This window comes from Muntiacus reevesi, chromosome 1 (assembly GCF_963930625.1).
Source record: "Muntiacus reevesi chromosome 1, mMunRee1.1, whole genome shotgun sequence".
In the NCBI taxonomy this organism is placed as follows: Eukaryota; Metazoa; Chordata; class Mammalia; order Artiodactyla; family Cervidae; genus Muntiacus; species Muntiacus reevesi.
Genome location: NC_089249.1, coordinates 63286643 through 63302897, shown reverse-complemented (window position 1 = coordinate 63302897; position 16255 = coordinate 63286643). Strand labels below are relative to the sequence as shown.

Sequence of the window (16255 nt, the reverse complement as noted above, 5' to 3'; positions counted from 1 at the left end):
TTAATTGCTCCACAGCACGTGGGATCTTCCTGGACCAGGGATCAATCCTGTGTCCCCTGCATCGGCAGGCGGATTCTTAACTACTGGACCACCAGGGAAGTCCCTGCTTCCCACATTTTAAACAGGAACGTCTATAAAGCTTTTCATGTAGGATGCTATCCTTGGCTGGATTTCCAGAAGGCAGAGTCCTGGCAGGGGAGGCTTACTCACTCCCCACTCAGGGCTCTGAGTGCCAGCATGTGTGCCAGGCGCTGCACCAGGCGCTGGGAGGACAAGGAGTATTAGCCATGTCATGCTCTCTGGCTTCCCAGGTGGCGCTAGTGGTAAAGAACCTGCCTGCCAATGTAGGAGACACAAAAGACGTGGGTTTGATCCCTGGGTCGGGAAGATCCCCTGGAGAAGGGCATGGCAACCCACTCCAGTATTCTTGCCTGGAGAGTCCCATGGACAGAGGAGTCTGGCAGGCTACAGTCCACAGGGTTGCAAAGAGTCGGACACGACTGAAGCGACTTGGCATGCACGTATGCTCTTAGACTCACAGTTGGCATCCTCTGCCAGGGGAAGGCAGGGCCCAGAGCCCAGGGCTCCCGCATCCGGGAGGGTAGGAGATCACCCAGGCACACGCAGAGGACAGCAGATGTCCACAGAAAGCTGTTTCCAAGGGCGGAAGTGGGGTGGAGGGAAGAGGGGCTGGAGGGGGGCAGCTACAGGGCAGGTGGAGGTTCAGCTGAGAGCCACCAGAATTATGGCCACAGAATTAGGAGGGCAAGCGGCTTGCTCAGGTTTCTGTTTAAAGACTCCGCTCTGGTGGCAGGCCCCGGTGGACCTGCAGTGGCAGGTGGGGGCTGGGAGCCTGCAGGGAGCTGCTTGACGCCCAGAGACCCAGGTGGTTTGATCCAGGCGGAGGTGGGAGGTGAGGGGGCAGTGTTAGGGCTGATGGGCGGGGCGAAGCTGACAGCAGGGGAGTCTAGGCTGGTTCCAGCTCAGGAAACTGGAAAAGACAATAAAGCACAGAATCTATTGGGACGGCTGAAAAGTTTGTTCTGGTTTTCCAAACCAGCTTATGAAACACCCGAACGAACCTTTCGGCCAACCCAAGAGGATGCGGGCGCGTGGGGGAAAGCTCGTGTGAGTTCCAAGCGTCTGCGGCAGCCACCAGGCACGTGTTCCTGCGCGCCTCCGCGCCCTACTCAGGGTCCCGGCGACAGAATCCCTCGAGGCCGCTGCCCAGGGGCCGGCAGAGGGCGCTCCCGGAGGACAGCTGGGCGCGGCCCAGCTCAGGGAGGGCGCCGGTGAGGGGGAGCGCGGCGGAACTGGAGATGGTGAGCCCGCGGAGGGAGCAGGGCTGAGAGGCCCCCGGAAGCTGGGGGGCTGACGGAAGGTGACTGAGGTCAGGGAAGGAGGCCAGGGGCGGAGAGCCGGGCAGGCGTGGCAAGGGCCGCACAGGAAGCTGCGCCCCGTGAAGGTCGCTGTCCCACAAGCCGGCAGGCAGACAGCCTCAGAGACGGCGGCGCGGCGGGGAGCTGGGGGGAGCACGGCGCCCAGTGGCACGGGTGGGGCTGCTGGGGAAACGGAGCCCCCGGGCGTGGGGAGGCTGAGAGGCGAGGGAAGGGCCGGCCTGAGCCCGGGGCAGAGGGCCGCTCAGGGCTCCGCCCCTTTCAGCTTCACTTGGTCAGAAGCTGGCTCCCAGGTGCTCCGCTGGGTCTCCTGGTTCTGCGGGGCCGGGGCCCTGGCCTGCGCGGCCGGCACCCAGATGCCGAGGGGCCACTCACTGACGCCTAACGCTGTGACTGTGTCCGCTGTGGGTTGGTTGCCCTCAACTGGAGTAGAGGCCCACGGTTTCTACAGACGGGCGTCTCTGACCTTCACAGGTGACTGTCTCACTGGCCCTCCTCCTTCCATCCCCTGCACCTGCGGTCTTCCTTGTGCTGCTCTTGTCCTGGGTTTGGGTGTGGGGGGAGGCAGGCCCACCCTCGGGAAGGCACGGACCACCACGCTGACCTCAGCGCCTGAGAGCGGATGCTCCCAGAGCCAGAAGCAATGGAAGCCCTTTCCCCAGGAGGCAGGGCATGTGACAAAGAGTCACCTCTTGCCTTCTGGCTCTCTGTGGAGAATTTTTAAAACACCAGTCTTAAGACATAAGCAGAATGACACCTGCTCCGTCTCACACACGCATTCACAAGCATGCGGGCACACTCATGAGCCTGCACACACTCCCAGCCTGGCACTCCAGTGCAGGCGGAAAGCACACACATCTCGTGACCTTCTCAGGCCTCGGCTTCCTCACTGACCAAGCGAGTGGAGGTGGAGGGCAGCACCGGGAGCCCAGCGGGGCTTCAGACCGCAGTTCCTGCACCCTGGCACCTCGCCCCCCCGCCCCCGTGGGCTGGTCCCCAGCCCCATATCTGCTTCCCTCACCCCAGAAATAGCCAGGGTCACACCAAGCAGAGAGTTTATTGAGGTGCTGGACTGCGGGGAGCGTTTGCAGCGGCAAAGCAGATGCTGGTGTGGCTGGGGCCCGGGCCAGGGCCCCCTCCTCCTAGCAGCGTCTGGGACTCGGGGTGAGCATCAGGGACGACTCCTAGTCCCCACCAAGGCCCTCCTGGGGAACCCCTCCCTGTGTCCCCCGAGCGCCAAGTGGGGCAGTGTGAGGGCCCTCTCTTTGTCCCCATGATGAGGACAGGACGATCCCTTGATATTCACTATAAAAATTAAAACTCCTTTATAAATCACGGGGGATGAGCAAGAGGGGTCACCTGGCAGCTTCCTCCCCCCACGCCCCTCCCAGTTCTGGCCCCACAGTGAAGAGCAGAGGGTGAGTTCCAAGCACAGAGGAGCAGAGACAGACGTGGGTGGGTGGGGGGGTGCGGGCAGCCCCGAGCGGCAGGGGGACACGAGGGGGTCAGAGGCGCAGGGCCCCCCCCGGACAAGGACGCGCAATCCCGCACGGCCCCGCAGCCCCCCAGGCGTCAGGCCCCACGGGCCCCCAGTGCAGTCCTTGCCGAAGCTGAGGCGGCCTCCCAAGGCGGCCCCAGCCCTGGCTGCTCCCGGCGCAGGAGAGCGGGGCGGCTACTCCAGGTAGATGTCCTCTGTGGGGCAGGCATACTCCAGGTGCTGCTGGTAGTACTCCAGGAAGGCGCGGCTTCAGGGGGAGAGTGTCCTCAGGCCCACGGCCACGCTCCCCACCTGGGCCCGCCACACCGCCCCAGCTTCACCCTTCAGCCTCCTGGCCCAGACCTGGCTTCAGTGCAGCCTTCCCGTACCCCCACGGGATGCTGCTCCCACACTCAGGACCACCCCCCACCCCCATGCCCCTCGACACCCTCCACTATCATCTGACCCTCCCCCATCCCGCCCCCACGCCCCCCAAACCTCATCCCCACCCTCCCCCAGCTGCGCACCCCGGGGCACCAGGTCAGCACCCCGCCCCAGTCCGGCCATCGTGTGCACTGGCCCACCCTCCAGACCCACTCACCCCACACTCTGGGCCACGGGCCTCATCGACTCCTGGGAGACAAAGACGTGGCAGGCAAAGCGGCTCAGCAGCGGGTGTTTGGTGATGAAGCCAAAATAGCTGCGGGGGGGCGGGCAGCGAGCACACAGGGACATCAGGGCATGCGCCCCAGCCCCGGGGGTCAGAGCGCAGGGGGCGGGCAGCGCTGGGGAGTGTGTGGGTCACATGATTTCAAGAATCAGGCCCCTTTTGGGTCTCTGTCCAGCAGCTCAGGGCTGGGCACCCGTGAGGAGTTAATGATCCTTGTTAATCTGTCCACAAGGGTATCCAGCTGCATCTTCCTCCTCCCGAGCCAGTGCCCGGAGCCTGCCGCCAGGCCGCAGGGCAAGGCGGTCCCCTCTGGCTCTGCTGGGTGTCCCGGTGGCCTGTCCCCGTTATTCCCCTGACACTCGGAGCCTGCCTTGCTCCACCTCCAGTCCTGCACACCCACAGTATTTTTCAGGCTCCGATGTGGGCTTGATATGGGCCCTGATGTGCAAAAGCATCTTCCTGAAGGAGAAGCTTATACCCCAGCTCCGTGACCCCAGTCCTGTTCCCTGTGCGGCTTTCCTGAACCTGCCCTTCTTCTTAGCAAGACATTAATAAAAATTATTGTCCAGAGGGAAGACCTGTCCGAGTCCTGCAGCAGGAGGGACCCTCACCCAGCTGCAGTCTATCCAGTCCACCCCAGGGGGTCAGGGTTTTGTGGCTCCACCAGATGGGAATCCACAGGACGGCATCATCACCAGCACAGCATGCGCATGTTGACCACAAACACGTCACGGCCTTGTCTCAAGCGTCACATTCAGATGACTGCATTCAGAGCAAGTGCCAGGCACCCTCCTAAGCAAGCTCTTTAAATTAATAACTGGCAAGCCTGCAGTGCCCTGGGCGTGCTCTCTGCCACCTGTGATCTCAATTACCACTCACTCCCACCTTGTCCAGACCCCGGGCACCCAGCAGAGGCTGACCCCACCCCTGCTTCCCCTGAGCTGCCTGGCACCGTCTCCCTGTGCCTCCTCCCTGAGGGGCCTGGGTTGGGTTCTGGAGCAGCAAATTTTGGGAAGCTCTGGGCCGGGACAGCAGCTCCTCGGCCCCCTCCCGGCCGCTGAACCTGAGCTGCATGTGGCCAGAGTCTGGCCTGGAGGCCCAAGCCTGTGGCGCCCTGTCTCCCTCTGCTGTCCTTCTCTCACAAGTGCCACACTCGAGGCCACTGTCCACGTGGCTGCCGTGCATGCCAGTCCTCTCAGTACAGTCCACCCCGCAGCCTGGTCTGAGCCCTGGCCCCCTACCCAGCTCTCCAGCCCATCAAACCAGCTCCCTCTCAATGGAGAAGTGGCCAAACGAGGCTCTGCCCTGCTGAAGATGGAAACTGTCGCCCAGCCCTCAGGCAGAGCACCCCTAGTCCCGCCACAAGCGTGTAAACGGTGCACACCCGGCCTCCGCCCCCGGCAACAGAGTGTGCTGCTCATGCTCGGGCTCCCTTGAGGACCTGTGGCCTCAAATACCACCGGCGTCTCCATGCCCCTGCTGGGCTCCATGTGCCTTGAGGGTCAGCCCCCAGCCTCATCTGGGGCACACAGCACTGTGCCACGCGGTGTGCCTCACTGGCACCGCGCGCAGAGTCCAGCTGGGCAGAACGGCCAGCCTCCACCCACCAGTACACGCTGCTCGCTCATTCCCACCTCCTCCCTCTCTGCCTGGCCATCTCATCTGCCTCATGGCCAAAGTTATCTGCCTGCTCCAAAACATCCCTGCCCCGAAGTCTGTCTTCCACACTCCAGACCCCCAGTAACAACGGACACCGCAACCTCACCACGTCTGCAACTGAAGGCTGCACAGCCGGCCTGTCGGGCCTGTTCACGCCATGCCCCTTCTTCTCTTGGTGTGTGTGTTACCAACCGCTCAATGCCCAGGTCACCCCTGACTCTCCCTCCAGATTGGCCTCTACATCCAATCAGCTCAGTCCTGGCTGCCCCACCTCTCGGACACCGCCCGGGCACGGCACCCAGAGGCCCCGCACCTCCTGGCTCTGGCGCACCGCTTGGGTCCCTCCACATGCACAGTAGACAGAGCCAGCTGGTCAGCCTGACAGCATCACCCACGACCCCACTACCAATGGGATTAACTACAAGCGCCTTGGCACAGTCAGAAGGGCACAGTCACCCTGTGTCCCTCCAGCCTCATCTGGCTCCCCTAAAGACCCCCTAGTGCCTCTCACCCACGGCCCTGGCTCAGCTGGCTCCATGCCAAGAAGACCCACCCTGTCACCCACTTGTGTTTCAAGGTTTATAGAGTGGTCTTCGATTGCCCCCCAAGTCCCAGGAGAATTCAGCCACGTCTCTGCTCACTGGAGCCCCAGAGAGATGTCCACCAGATCCCCACAGGGGCTTCAAGTACTTACTTGTCTGTGTGTGTGTATCCCCACCCAGACCAGATGAGAGCCTGTCTGACCCATGTCTCCCGAGCCCAGAACAGAGTGGGTGCCATGTGGGGGCTCACCTCATGGAGCCACGTGGGTGGGGCTGCTGGACAGTGGGGCTGCGTGTGGGCGGCCCTCGGGTTTGCGGGGCCCACAGGGAGGGGCAGTCTCTTACCAGCTGTTGCGGGGGTGGCAGCCGCAGAACGAGATGTTCTTCATCTGGAAGAAGTGGCTGCAGTGCTGGAACTAGGAGAGACGGCAGAAGAGCGCCAAGCTGACAGAGGCGGCCCAGCCTGCCAGACACACCTCGTCCGATCCACCTGCTCCGCCCTTCCCAGCCTCCTCGGGGCCCACATCCCCACCTCAGGTCCTCCGCTGAGGCTCAGCTTGACGCCCCGGAGAGAGATCTCAAGGTCACAAGAGGCAGGAGGACGCAGGTGGACGGTCAGTTTTCGGGCCGTGGCAATCTGCAGAGTCAAGGAGAAGGTCTCAGGGGCCTACAAGCATCAACTTCCCTCCTGGGGGAATATTCTCGATTAGGTCTGAAGAGCCCTGGCCCTGATTTGGGAAGATGTGAGCATGGTCTTGGCCGCTCCTTGGTCTCAGGATGGCCTGCCCCATCTTCTTCCCGGCCCTTTCCAGGACTACAGCCCCGGGCCCCTCTCCAACCGTCCCGTGAGAGGACGGGGGCAGGGCTGCCCTGCCCCCTACTGCTCCCCAGCTCCGTCTCAGGACCAGCAGACAGGCAGGCCCTCCTGAGTGTCCACCGAGGGAATAATGAGCAAGCAAATTGTATTCTCGGTGGCTCAGACGGTAAAGAATCCGCCTGCAGTGCAGAAGACCTGGGTTCTATCCCTGGATCAGGTAGATCCCCTGGAGAAGGAAATGGCAACCCACTCCAGTATTCTTGCCTGGAGAATTCCATGGGCAGAGGAGTCAGACGGGCTACAGTCCATGGGGTCACAAAGAGTCGGACACAATTGAGCAACTATCAAATGAGACCCCAGAGAGGGCTCTGAGAGAGCTGGTCTTGATTTCCAGACACGACTAGGATGGGCTGCGGGGGGAGGTCAGTGGGATGGTGCCGGGGAACAGCCACTGCGCTGCCCTCAGCCTGTCTGCCAGGCCCCTCCGTCAGCGCTGGGGGTCCCAGGCTCGAGGCCTCCAAGGGCTGAGCCAGCCCCACCCCCAACCCGACTGACCTTCTGCATGGCTGCACACAGGATGCCATTGCCCTGGTGACAAGGCACCTCCACGGAGCCCAGGAACTGGACGTCAAAGCGCTCCACCCAGCAGGGACCCCGCTTGCTCCCTAAAGGGTCACAAGGGGCCTGGGTTAGGTGAGCAAGAGAGGGTCTGGGTGACAAAATGCCCCTTAGGGAAGGGGCCTCACCCAGCAGGTCCTTGGCAGGCCCGGGCACCGCGTGGGCATAGAAGGCGGGGAAGACCCCGCGCTCGCCCGTGCGCATGTTGAAGCCACGGAACCAGAAGTCATCCTCCTCAGCTTCCACCAGCACCGGGTCGTCCACGTCCAGCTCCAGCTCATCGGGATGGCGGGGAATGAACCTGAGGTTGGGTCAGAGGTGGGAGGTCACTAGGGCAGGGGCAGGAGGGCAGGGCTGTGTCCACCAGGGTCCTGGAGGGTCTGAGACTCGGGCTGAGGGTCAGCGCCAGCAAGGGGGGTGGCTGTACCTGAAAACAGCCCTGTGCGTTTGCTCTCTCTCCTCCCCATTGACCAGGCATGAAAAGAGGCCGAAAGACTCGGTGCCTGAGAGACAGAAACAGAGAGGAAGACTCAGGAGTTGCTGGAAGCCCGGCCGCAGCCCCCTCCCCGCGGCCCCCTGGTGTGTCTGGGGCTGGAGACAGAGCAGCCTCCCCGCCCCCGGGGGAGCCCGGGAAAGCCCCCACCCAGGTGCTGGGTAAGAGGGCAGTGCCCGGCGCTGACCACCGGCAGACCCTCAGGCTGTCCTGGCCCTTGGGGATCGATCTACATGCACCGGGCGGAGTAGCCAGCCTGCTCCCCTGGAACCACCCCCTTCCCCCCTTCTCACTCACTGGAAGATCGAGAGGTGCTGTTGACAAACACGTTGAGAAACTTCTTGGAGAAGGTGAGGTCCGGGCTGTCTGGGGAGGCGTCCCCGGGGCCCTGATCACCGCCCAGCAGCACGGCTCCCGCCTCCTCCTCGCTGGCCTCGCCGCTGTCCTCCTCGCTGTCCTCACCCAGGCCGGCGCAGCGCCGCAGGCTCACCAGCTCCAACTGCGTGTGCTCGTCCACCACCAGCGTGTACTTGACCGCGTCGTACACCAGTGAGGCGTCCAGTGCCGCGGGGCCCGCTCCCCGGCCCCCGGGGGGCGCCGCCTTAGCCTCAGCTTCATCCTCTTCTTCTTCGTCCTCCTCGTCCTCCTCCTCATCCGAGCAGGCGGCGGAGCAGGCGCGGCCCGGGCGGGCAGGGCGACCCGGGGCGGCCCACAGCGGGGTGATGGTGTCGCGCGTGGGGTTGCTGAGGAAAAGGCAGGGCCCGGGCTGCGCGGGGCCGGGCCGAGGGGCGGGGGGCGCGGGCGGCGGTGGCCCACACAGCGTCTCCATGTCCACCAGCTCCACGCCGCCCGGCGCCGGCACCACCGCCCCTGGGGCCTCGCCGGTGGGCGAGGCAGGCTCCCCGGCAGGGCGCGGCAAGGGGGACAGGCACTGGCCGGGGCAGCGGATGGGCGAGGAACCCTCGGAGATCATGCGGCTCACGAGGTTGCTGAGCAGCCAGGGCGAGTCGGCGTCCTCGCTGAGGTCCGGCTCCGACTCGGACCCGGACTCGTACTCGCTGTTGGTGTCCTCAGGGCCCACCGGCAGGAAGGCGGGGCGGCGCGGGGGCTCGCGCTCCGGCTCGGGCTCCGGCTCGGGCTCCGAGGCCGGTGACGAGGCCTCCTCGATGGAGTTGGTGAGGTGAGAGGAGCGGCCACTGCTGCTGCTGCCGTCGTCGCTGCTCCGCTCCAGCTCGGTCTCCGAGATGGACGAAATCATGCGCCCCAGGCGCGCGCCCCCCACGTCCTCGTAGTCGGAGCCCGGGGACGACAGGTCCTGGCTGCCGCGCCGGCCCCCGCGGCCTCCGCTGGAGCCGCTGCCCAGGTCGGCCTCGATACCCGGATCCGAGGAGGGGGAGGCCCCACCGGGCACCAGGGGCCCTGCCGGCTGGTTTCCTTCGGAGTCGCAGCCTGGGCGCACGGGTGGCTGCGCCCCGCAGGGCCCCGTGTCGGTGGGCGGGAGGGGGGCGGGCGGCTCTGCAGGGCAGAGGCTCGGGTCAGCCCCCCCTGCCCTCCCCCGCCTCCTGTGCCGCTCCCCCACCCCCACCGCGGCCCTGCTCACCTCGGACAGGCTCCTGTGCTGCTGGGCCCAGCGCTGTTTCCTGCCTGGAGGCCGGAGGCCCGGGAGCAAACCCTCCATTGTTGTTCAGCGAGTCCTGGGGTGGGGGAGGGGCGGGGGGAGAGCGGCGCTGAGTGCCGCGTCCTCGGGGGCAGGAGGGGGCAGGTGGCTGTGGGCACCAGAGCCCCCCACTCCGGGAAACAGGGGGAGCTCTGGGCCTGGCGGCTCACCTGGGCTCCCAGCGTTGTCAGGTGGAGCGTGGTGGGCCGATGCTTGTGAGGTTCCTCTAGGGAAGGGGAAGGGATCAGGGGCTCCGGGGCGGGGGTCTCTGAGTCAGGGCCTCCTCCCTCCTTGCCCTCCCCCTCTCCTTCCTCCTCTTCCTCCTCGTCCTCATCCTCGTCCTCCTCTTCTTCCTCCTCTTCATTGTCATCAATCATCTCGAACTCCTGGAAGTCATCCTGGAAGGAGCAGATGGGGTGCGGCTGCTCCGAACGCCCCAAGGCAAGGCTGTCCTGCAGGAAGAAGGACAGGGCAGAGCTGGGCCGCAGCGGGACAGCGACCTGGGGTGCCAGGTGCCAGGAAAGGTGAAAGCAGGAAGCCACAAGTCAAGGGAGGAAACCTCCCTCCAGACCACTCTGCTTTCCACCAACAGAGCAGTTTTTGGTTTTTGCTTTATTTAAAATCAGCTTAAGAGGAGGATCTTAGTAAATAAGAGCCCAAACTCCTAAGTCTTGGTGACAGATTCTCAAAGTGGCTCCAACCCACCTGCCAGCCTTATCCCACCCTCAAACCCCATCACATTTAACACCACTACTTTTTCCTTCAAAGCATTTTAACACAACTCATAATTACAGGAGAGTTTGCATCTGTCTCCGCAGCAAGCTGCAAGCCCCACCAGGACAGGGCCATGTCCATATTGTACACTGGGGTACCCCGACTCCCACCAAGAACAGGACCGGGCCCACATAGAAGCTCAGTAAATATGAAATGAATGCGTGAAGCAAAGAGCACCAGCACCAGGCTTCACCAAACCTGCACCAGCCTCAGGACCTGCGGCCCACTACATCCCTTGCCAGCAATGCCTCTGCGCCAGTCCCTCTGGTACAGCGCCCTCATCTGCCAGCTCCTGCTAGTCTTCCCTAAGGGCATGGCCGTGTGTTTCCACTGGAAAATCTCCCTAATGGCCTCAGTCCTGGATGGGCGCCCCTCATCGCACCATGTGTCCCCTCACTGGAATCCAGATGCTGAGACTCAGGCAGCCATTGTCTCTCACCTGTCTTCCTCCCCTACTAGGTTATAAACTCCCAAGGGCGAGAGCCACACCTGTCCTGCTGTCTTCCCAGGCACCTGGAAGCCTCTAGCACTTGCCACATGGGAGTTGTTCAGAAACGTTCTTGAATGAAAACAAAAACGTGAAGAGACAGGGAGGAGGAGGAGATGGGGGGAGGGGAACTTCAGGGGAGGAGACAGAAGGCTAAGAGGCTAGAGAGGCGGGGACAGGGCTGAGGAGATGAGTTGGCAGCTGGAAGGGGGTCGATCTGAGACCAGAGGCCCCAGAGCGAGGCACATCTTCCCTCCCCCAGTCCAGCCCATGGAGGAGGCCAGGCAGGGACTGCTGGGGAAGGTCCTCAGTGGGCCGCTCTTAGGCAAAGAGGTGTCAGGTATCAAAGGGCCCACAAGTCTAGAGGCCGAGAGAGAGAGAGAGAGAGAGAGAGAGAGAGAGAGAGAGAGAGCCCTCCCCCGCCCCCAAAGGATGCTGTCTCAAGGCTGAGCTAAGACCCGCCCAAGAGAATGCTGAGCAGAAGCTAAGCGAGGCTCTCCTGTGAGAGGGCTCTCTGCCTCCAGCCCTCTCCCCACCTTCTCGCAGTGGTCGGAGTCATAGCTGAGGCCCAGACCGCAGTCATCAGTGATCTCAGACAGATCTTCATCGTCAAATTCCTCCAGGCTTATGTCCTGTGGAGGCCTGGAGAGGAGAGCAAGGACAGGGCTCCTGAGAGAGCCGTCAGTCCTGGACTCCCTGCCTGAGAACTGGTCCTAAGGAGGGGCCAAGGGAGGCCCCCACCCCAGCTCCTCGGCCCCACAATCAGAGCCCCCAACTCCCACACCCGCATCCTGCCATTATCCTGGAGCTTAAGCCCTGCTCTCCAGGGTATGTCCCCCACAATCGGACCCACCACCGGCCCAGAGGAAGCACTCGCCCCCAGCCCTCCTCAGAGCCGGCAGCCTCTCCTCCCACTGCGCTCAGCTCCGGGCCCCTCTGGGTCACAGCCTCAGCCTCCGGGGAGTCGGGCTGAGCCGCGAAGGGGGAGGGGGGGGCTGAAGCTGCAGCAGCCGGAGGAGGGGGAGGGATCGAGCCTGCTCCGGGGCGGAATTCAGCCCCTCGGTCCGCTCTTCCTGCCCGAGACCGGCCCACATCCCGAGGTCCAGCCCTCTCCCCACCCTAGTCCCTTCCCCCAGGCTCCCCCTGCAGACCAGGCCAGGCCTCCACCACAGAGGCCCGGCAAGGCCAAAAGGACACTGCCGGGCACAGAGCGTGCTCAGCACCCCGCCAGGCAGGCCGCCCCCCAGGCTCGGCCCACGACCTCCGCCTCCGGAGGAGGAGTTCGCGTTGGCTGCAGCACCGGATCCCGGGAGGAACCTGGGATGGGGGTGGGGGCGGTCACTGGGGAGGACAAAGTGGAGAGACCTGGAACCGGGGGTGGGGGATGGGGAGCAAGTGGGCCTCGGGGCCAGAGAGGCTCTGGGGCTGTGGCCCCAAAGGCGGCGCGGGCGGGGTGGCAGGGTCGGGCCGGCGGAGTCTGGGGACGGGGTCGGAAGGGGAGCGGCGGGCAGGGGAGGGCCCGGGCGCCCGAGTGCGTACCTGCAGCCTGGCGGCGACAGCGAGTGAAAGGTGGACAGAGAAAACATCTCCGCCCGATCCGCCATCTTCTCCGGGGAAAGGCCTGCCGACCGCGGCGGGGGAGGGGTGCCCGGAGCGCCGGCCCCGCGCGCCCTCCGTCGCTCCCGCCCGCCCGTCCTCAGCCCGCCCCCGGTCACCTCGCGACACGCCCTGCGACACCCCGCCGCCAGCACACCTCGACGCCAGGACGCCGCGGCAGCGAGCCGGGGGCGGGGGACCGGGCGCGGGGCGGGCCGGGGGAGGGGAGGAGGGCGGGCCGGGGGAGGGCGGAGGGGACGGCGGGGAAGCTGGTTGGAGGAGGCGAGATGGTTTGACTGGGGCTCGGGTTGGAGAGGCGCGCGTGTGGCTTGGTTCTTTGGGGTGGGGGCAGGTGGGAAGCAGATTGGTGGGGATGGGGCATCAATTCGCGAGGAACTGGCGATGGGAACGTCGATTTGCAGACCCCTGGTTAGCTGGTGTGAGGGCCGGAGGAACGGGGCCTCGTGGAGGGGTGGGTGCGGCCCCGGGAGCTGCGCTGACTCCCAGGGAATCAGAGCAGAAGCCTGGGGTTCCCAAGCCCGGATCCGAGTGGTTCAGACTGAGAGCGTGGGCTGTGCGCGAACGGGGCTGGAGGAGCTATCCACGTCTGGGTGCTGACCAGAGCTGGTCGGAGCTGTCCCACAAGGGGTGCTGATTGGCCCACGGAGATGTCTCCCTAAAACGTGCGGACTGGGGCTGCAGGAGCTGTTTCCCCGCCGAGTGCTGATCAGAGCTGGAGGAGCTGTTCCCCCAGAGGGTGCTGAGCAGTGCTGGATAAGGGCATCTGCCCAAGGGGCGCTGATCCACTCTGGACAGAGTTTATCACACAGAGGATGTTGACTGTGGCCCACACGGAATTTCAGTACACAGTACAGATTGCGCAGGCAGGATACAGGTATTGATGAGCATTAGGTGAAGTTATAACCCTGAGGCTCTCTTCATTCAATTAGGAAAACTTTCTTGAGCACCAACTAGGCAACTGGCACTCTTTAGGGTACCAGTAGGTTCTGGCTTTTGTGGAGCTGTGTGTAGAGAGAAATGGTTGACACTCAGTTCATGGGTTGAGGATCAGATGGTGTTGCAATGGGGAAACGACAGGTCAGAGTTGTAAATATGGTTATTAAAGACAGGTTGGAGGACCAGGTTAGGGAGACTTTACGGAGAAGATTTGGCTATAGAAAGAGGCTGGAGTTTCAACAAGGTTGCAATGAATTCATTCTTCTTTTCCTTGATGGAAATTATGTGTTCTGACATTCTTTGTCTAAATTTTTTCTGTGGAAAATTATTTCTGAGGAAAGGACTAGCCACTTGAGTGACTGATGCCTGCAAACCACAGGGCAAAGGAGCTCATGCAAGGTGGGAAAGGTGACATTGTCCTTTGGGTGGCAATCATTCCAGCCCAGAGTGAAGAGACAGATGGTGCCCTCATTTGTGGCCCAACCCCATTTTATATTTTACCTCAATTACAGTGCTTTTCTAAGAAAGGCATTTATAAGTTTTTCCCTCCCCAATGGCTGAGAGCTACAGGAAAGCAGAGACACTATTTTATCTCTCTTTGAACCTCTCAGCTTCAAGCACAGTGCCTGGCACACAGTAAGTGCTCAGCAAATATGTGAATGAATGAATGAGGGCTCGTGGACTCTACCACATCTGGGGTACTAAATCCTTGTCATCATGCTGTCTTTTCAACTTTAGGAGCACTAAGAACATTCCCCATTTCTGAAGTTCAAGGACTCTGGATGCAATAACTACTCTGCTTTCCCCAGGAAACTCCAGATCTCTTCTCAGAATTCTCAAAGAACTTTGACCTAAACTTCCCAGATTCCCTTTTGATCTTGAGTCTTGTCATCGAACTGACGAACTTTGACATCCATATAAATGACCCATCTAACACCCTTGACTTCTGATCAAGTCTAATGGTGTATGATCTACTAATGGTAAACCTAGTACAAAACACAAAATTGACTGGACTTTTATGGGAAAATGGAACAGGCACACAGTCTCAGCAATCCTAATCACAGATGAATCCTAAAAAGTCAGAGAATACTTTCTGACAATTTTCTCATAGACTAGGAAATTAATAAAGTCAAACCTTCTGTCTTTTGCTCTACTCACATAGCATGGGTATCACAAACACAAAATAAAAACACCAGTAGTAAAACTGAAAAATGAAAAGCTTAAGAGCTGTACCTTGTTGGGAATACTCTCATAACCTGTCACCTCACCTCCTGAATCTTGATTTCAAGCCCCTAATTCTCTGACCGTTGTCTATTTTTCTCACTTTCTTATGGTATTACCATGATACAATTCTTTGACCCCATAAAAACTTACTCCAGGGAATTCCCTGGCAGTCCAGGGGTGGGGCTCCATGCTTTTACTATCAAGGGCCAGGGTTCCATCCCTGATCAGGGAACTAAGATCTCACAAGCCATGCAACATGGCCAAAGGGCGGGGGGGTAGGGGGCTGTGTGGAGAAACTTATTCCAGGTACTATTGCTGTGTAGCAAACTACCATCAAATTTAGAGGACTGAAACAACCACTTTATCCTGCTTACAGTCTGGGGGTTGTAAACGCAGGCAGGACTCCAGTGGGAAGCTCTTGCCTGGGGTTTCTCAAGCAGTTTGGTTATAGCTGGGGGTAAACTGAGCTGGGTTTTGAAGATGGTTCACTCTCAAGATTACAGTTGATGCTGTTGACTGGGAGCTCAGCTGAGGCTATCAACCAGCACCCACACCTGGCCTCTGCATGGAAGTCTCAGGGTAGTTGAACTTCTGATACAGTGGTGAGCTTCTCCCACAGTGACTGTCCTTGGAGGGCTGGAGACAGCTTGCATGACCTCTTCTGATTTAGCTTTGGAAGTCATATGGCTCCCCATTGGTCAAAGCAGTCACAGTTCCATCCAAATTCAAGACAGCAGTCACAGACCTGGCTTCTCAATGGTAGGAATGTCAAAAAACTGGAGTAGGGAGGGCATGTTAGAAAACCAGCACAGATCTCCAGCCTCCTGATGCTCCTACTTTTTTCACTGTCAACTCAAGTTCTTTGCTTGAAATTAGCCCCCTTAATGGAATTGTCAACTTCTCCTCAGGATCATTCCATCAGTAAACAAGCATAATCTAGTGTTAAAAATAAATGATATATTCTCATCTCTCTATATATAAAGGATCCAGTGCAATGGGGTTTTCAATACTGTTACACCTTAAAGGAAAGGACAGTAAAAGCGTCCTTTTGGTTTAAGAGAGCATCGGCACAAATAGTTATGCCTTTCAGCAAATAGATTTCTACCAGTGAGGAAATTATGACAGTGAATCAGAGCAAAATCGTACACGACTGAGCGACTGAACTGAAGTCTCTGAAATCTAAACATCTAGTTTCAGCCAAGAAAGCAAGATGGGTCCCCAGCTCCACTGGGGCCATCTAAGAAAATTCAGCTAGGATTCTCACTCTCGCCATATCTGCTCAGACTGGCACGGTCTGATCCAGAAATACAGCCTCAATGTGTGCCGCCAGTGTTTCTGCTAGTATGTGAAGGATGCTGAATCTAAAATTTAGTTAAAATTAAAATTAAAGTAAAATTTTTACTAAATTAAAATCTTTTGTTTTAGAACTTCCATTTGGAAGTTCTTTTCAAATTGCTTGACTATTCATTATAGTTTTTCAGTTTCTGCACATATTTCCAAATTTGCCTTTTATTACTTTAATTATACTGAACACAGGCATTTTATAAATCTGTTTGATAACTTCATTATCTGAAACATGCTGTCTGTGCTTACTGCTGGCTAGCTGCCATGATTTCTTATTATCTTTCTGTTTAATTACCTTTTTTTAAACTTAGAGGTATTTGCTAGCCTTGGCGTTGTATTTATGGAAAACTCTGAGGCCTAGAAAGAGAGTATGTGCAGAAAGACCTTGTGTTTGCTTCTACCAGGCACCTACAGAATTACCAACCTGAGGTTTCCTAGACTACGTCGACCATAAGAATTTGAGCTGCAAACCATGTGAGGGCCAGCTTCTTGTTCTAAATTTTCAGCACCTCTTTTTTCTCTGTCTGTCTCTCTTTCTCAAAC

The 16255-nt window shown here is 59.9% G+C and overlaps 1 protein-coding gene across 1 annotated transcript; it reads right to left on the bottom strand.

The window, feature by feature from the left end:
- Positions 1 to 2435: 2435 nt before the first annotated feature.
- MAPK8IP2 (mitogen-activated protein kinase 8 interacting protein 2) lies at positions 2436 to 12385 on the bottom strand. The gene is made up of 12 exons (XM_065946021.1): positions 12131 to 12385; positions 11128 to 11233; positions 9501 to 9782; positions 9274 to 9367; positions 7971 to 9188; positions 7608 to 7683; positions 7309 to 7481; positions 7118 to 7227; positions 6278 to 6382; positions 6091 to 6161; positions 3476 to 3574; positions 2436 to 3142 (listed from the first exon to the last, which is right to left on the bottom strand). The coding sequence occupies exons 1-12, from the start codon at positions 12193 to 12195 to the stop codon at positions 3070 to 3072; spliced, it is 2472 nt and encodes an 823-aa protein (XP_065802093.1). The 5' UTR covers positions 12196 to 12385; the 3' UTR covers positions 2436 to 3069.
- Between the last annotated feature and the right edge of the window lie 3870 nt (positions 12386 to 16255).

What these genes read in the sequence shown, in the direction of transcription:
- MAPK8IP2 (XM_065946021.1), bottom strand. Translation starts at nt 12,195, where the DNA reads ATGGCGGATCGGGCGGAGATGTTTTCTCTGTCCACCTTTCACTCGCTG. An exon ending in TGACAACGCTGGGAGCCCAG is followed by an intron (nt 9,368 to 9,500) that starts GTGAGCCGCCAG and finishes CCCCCACCCCAG; the next exon opens with GACTCGCTGAACAACAATGG. An exon ending in GCCTCAGCGGAGGACCTGAG is followed by an intron (nt 6,162 to 6,277) that starts GTGGGGATGTGG and finishes CGTCTCTCCTAG; the next exon opens with TTCCAGCACTGCAGCCACTT.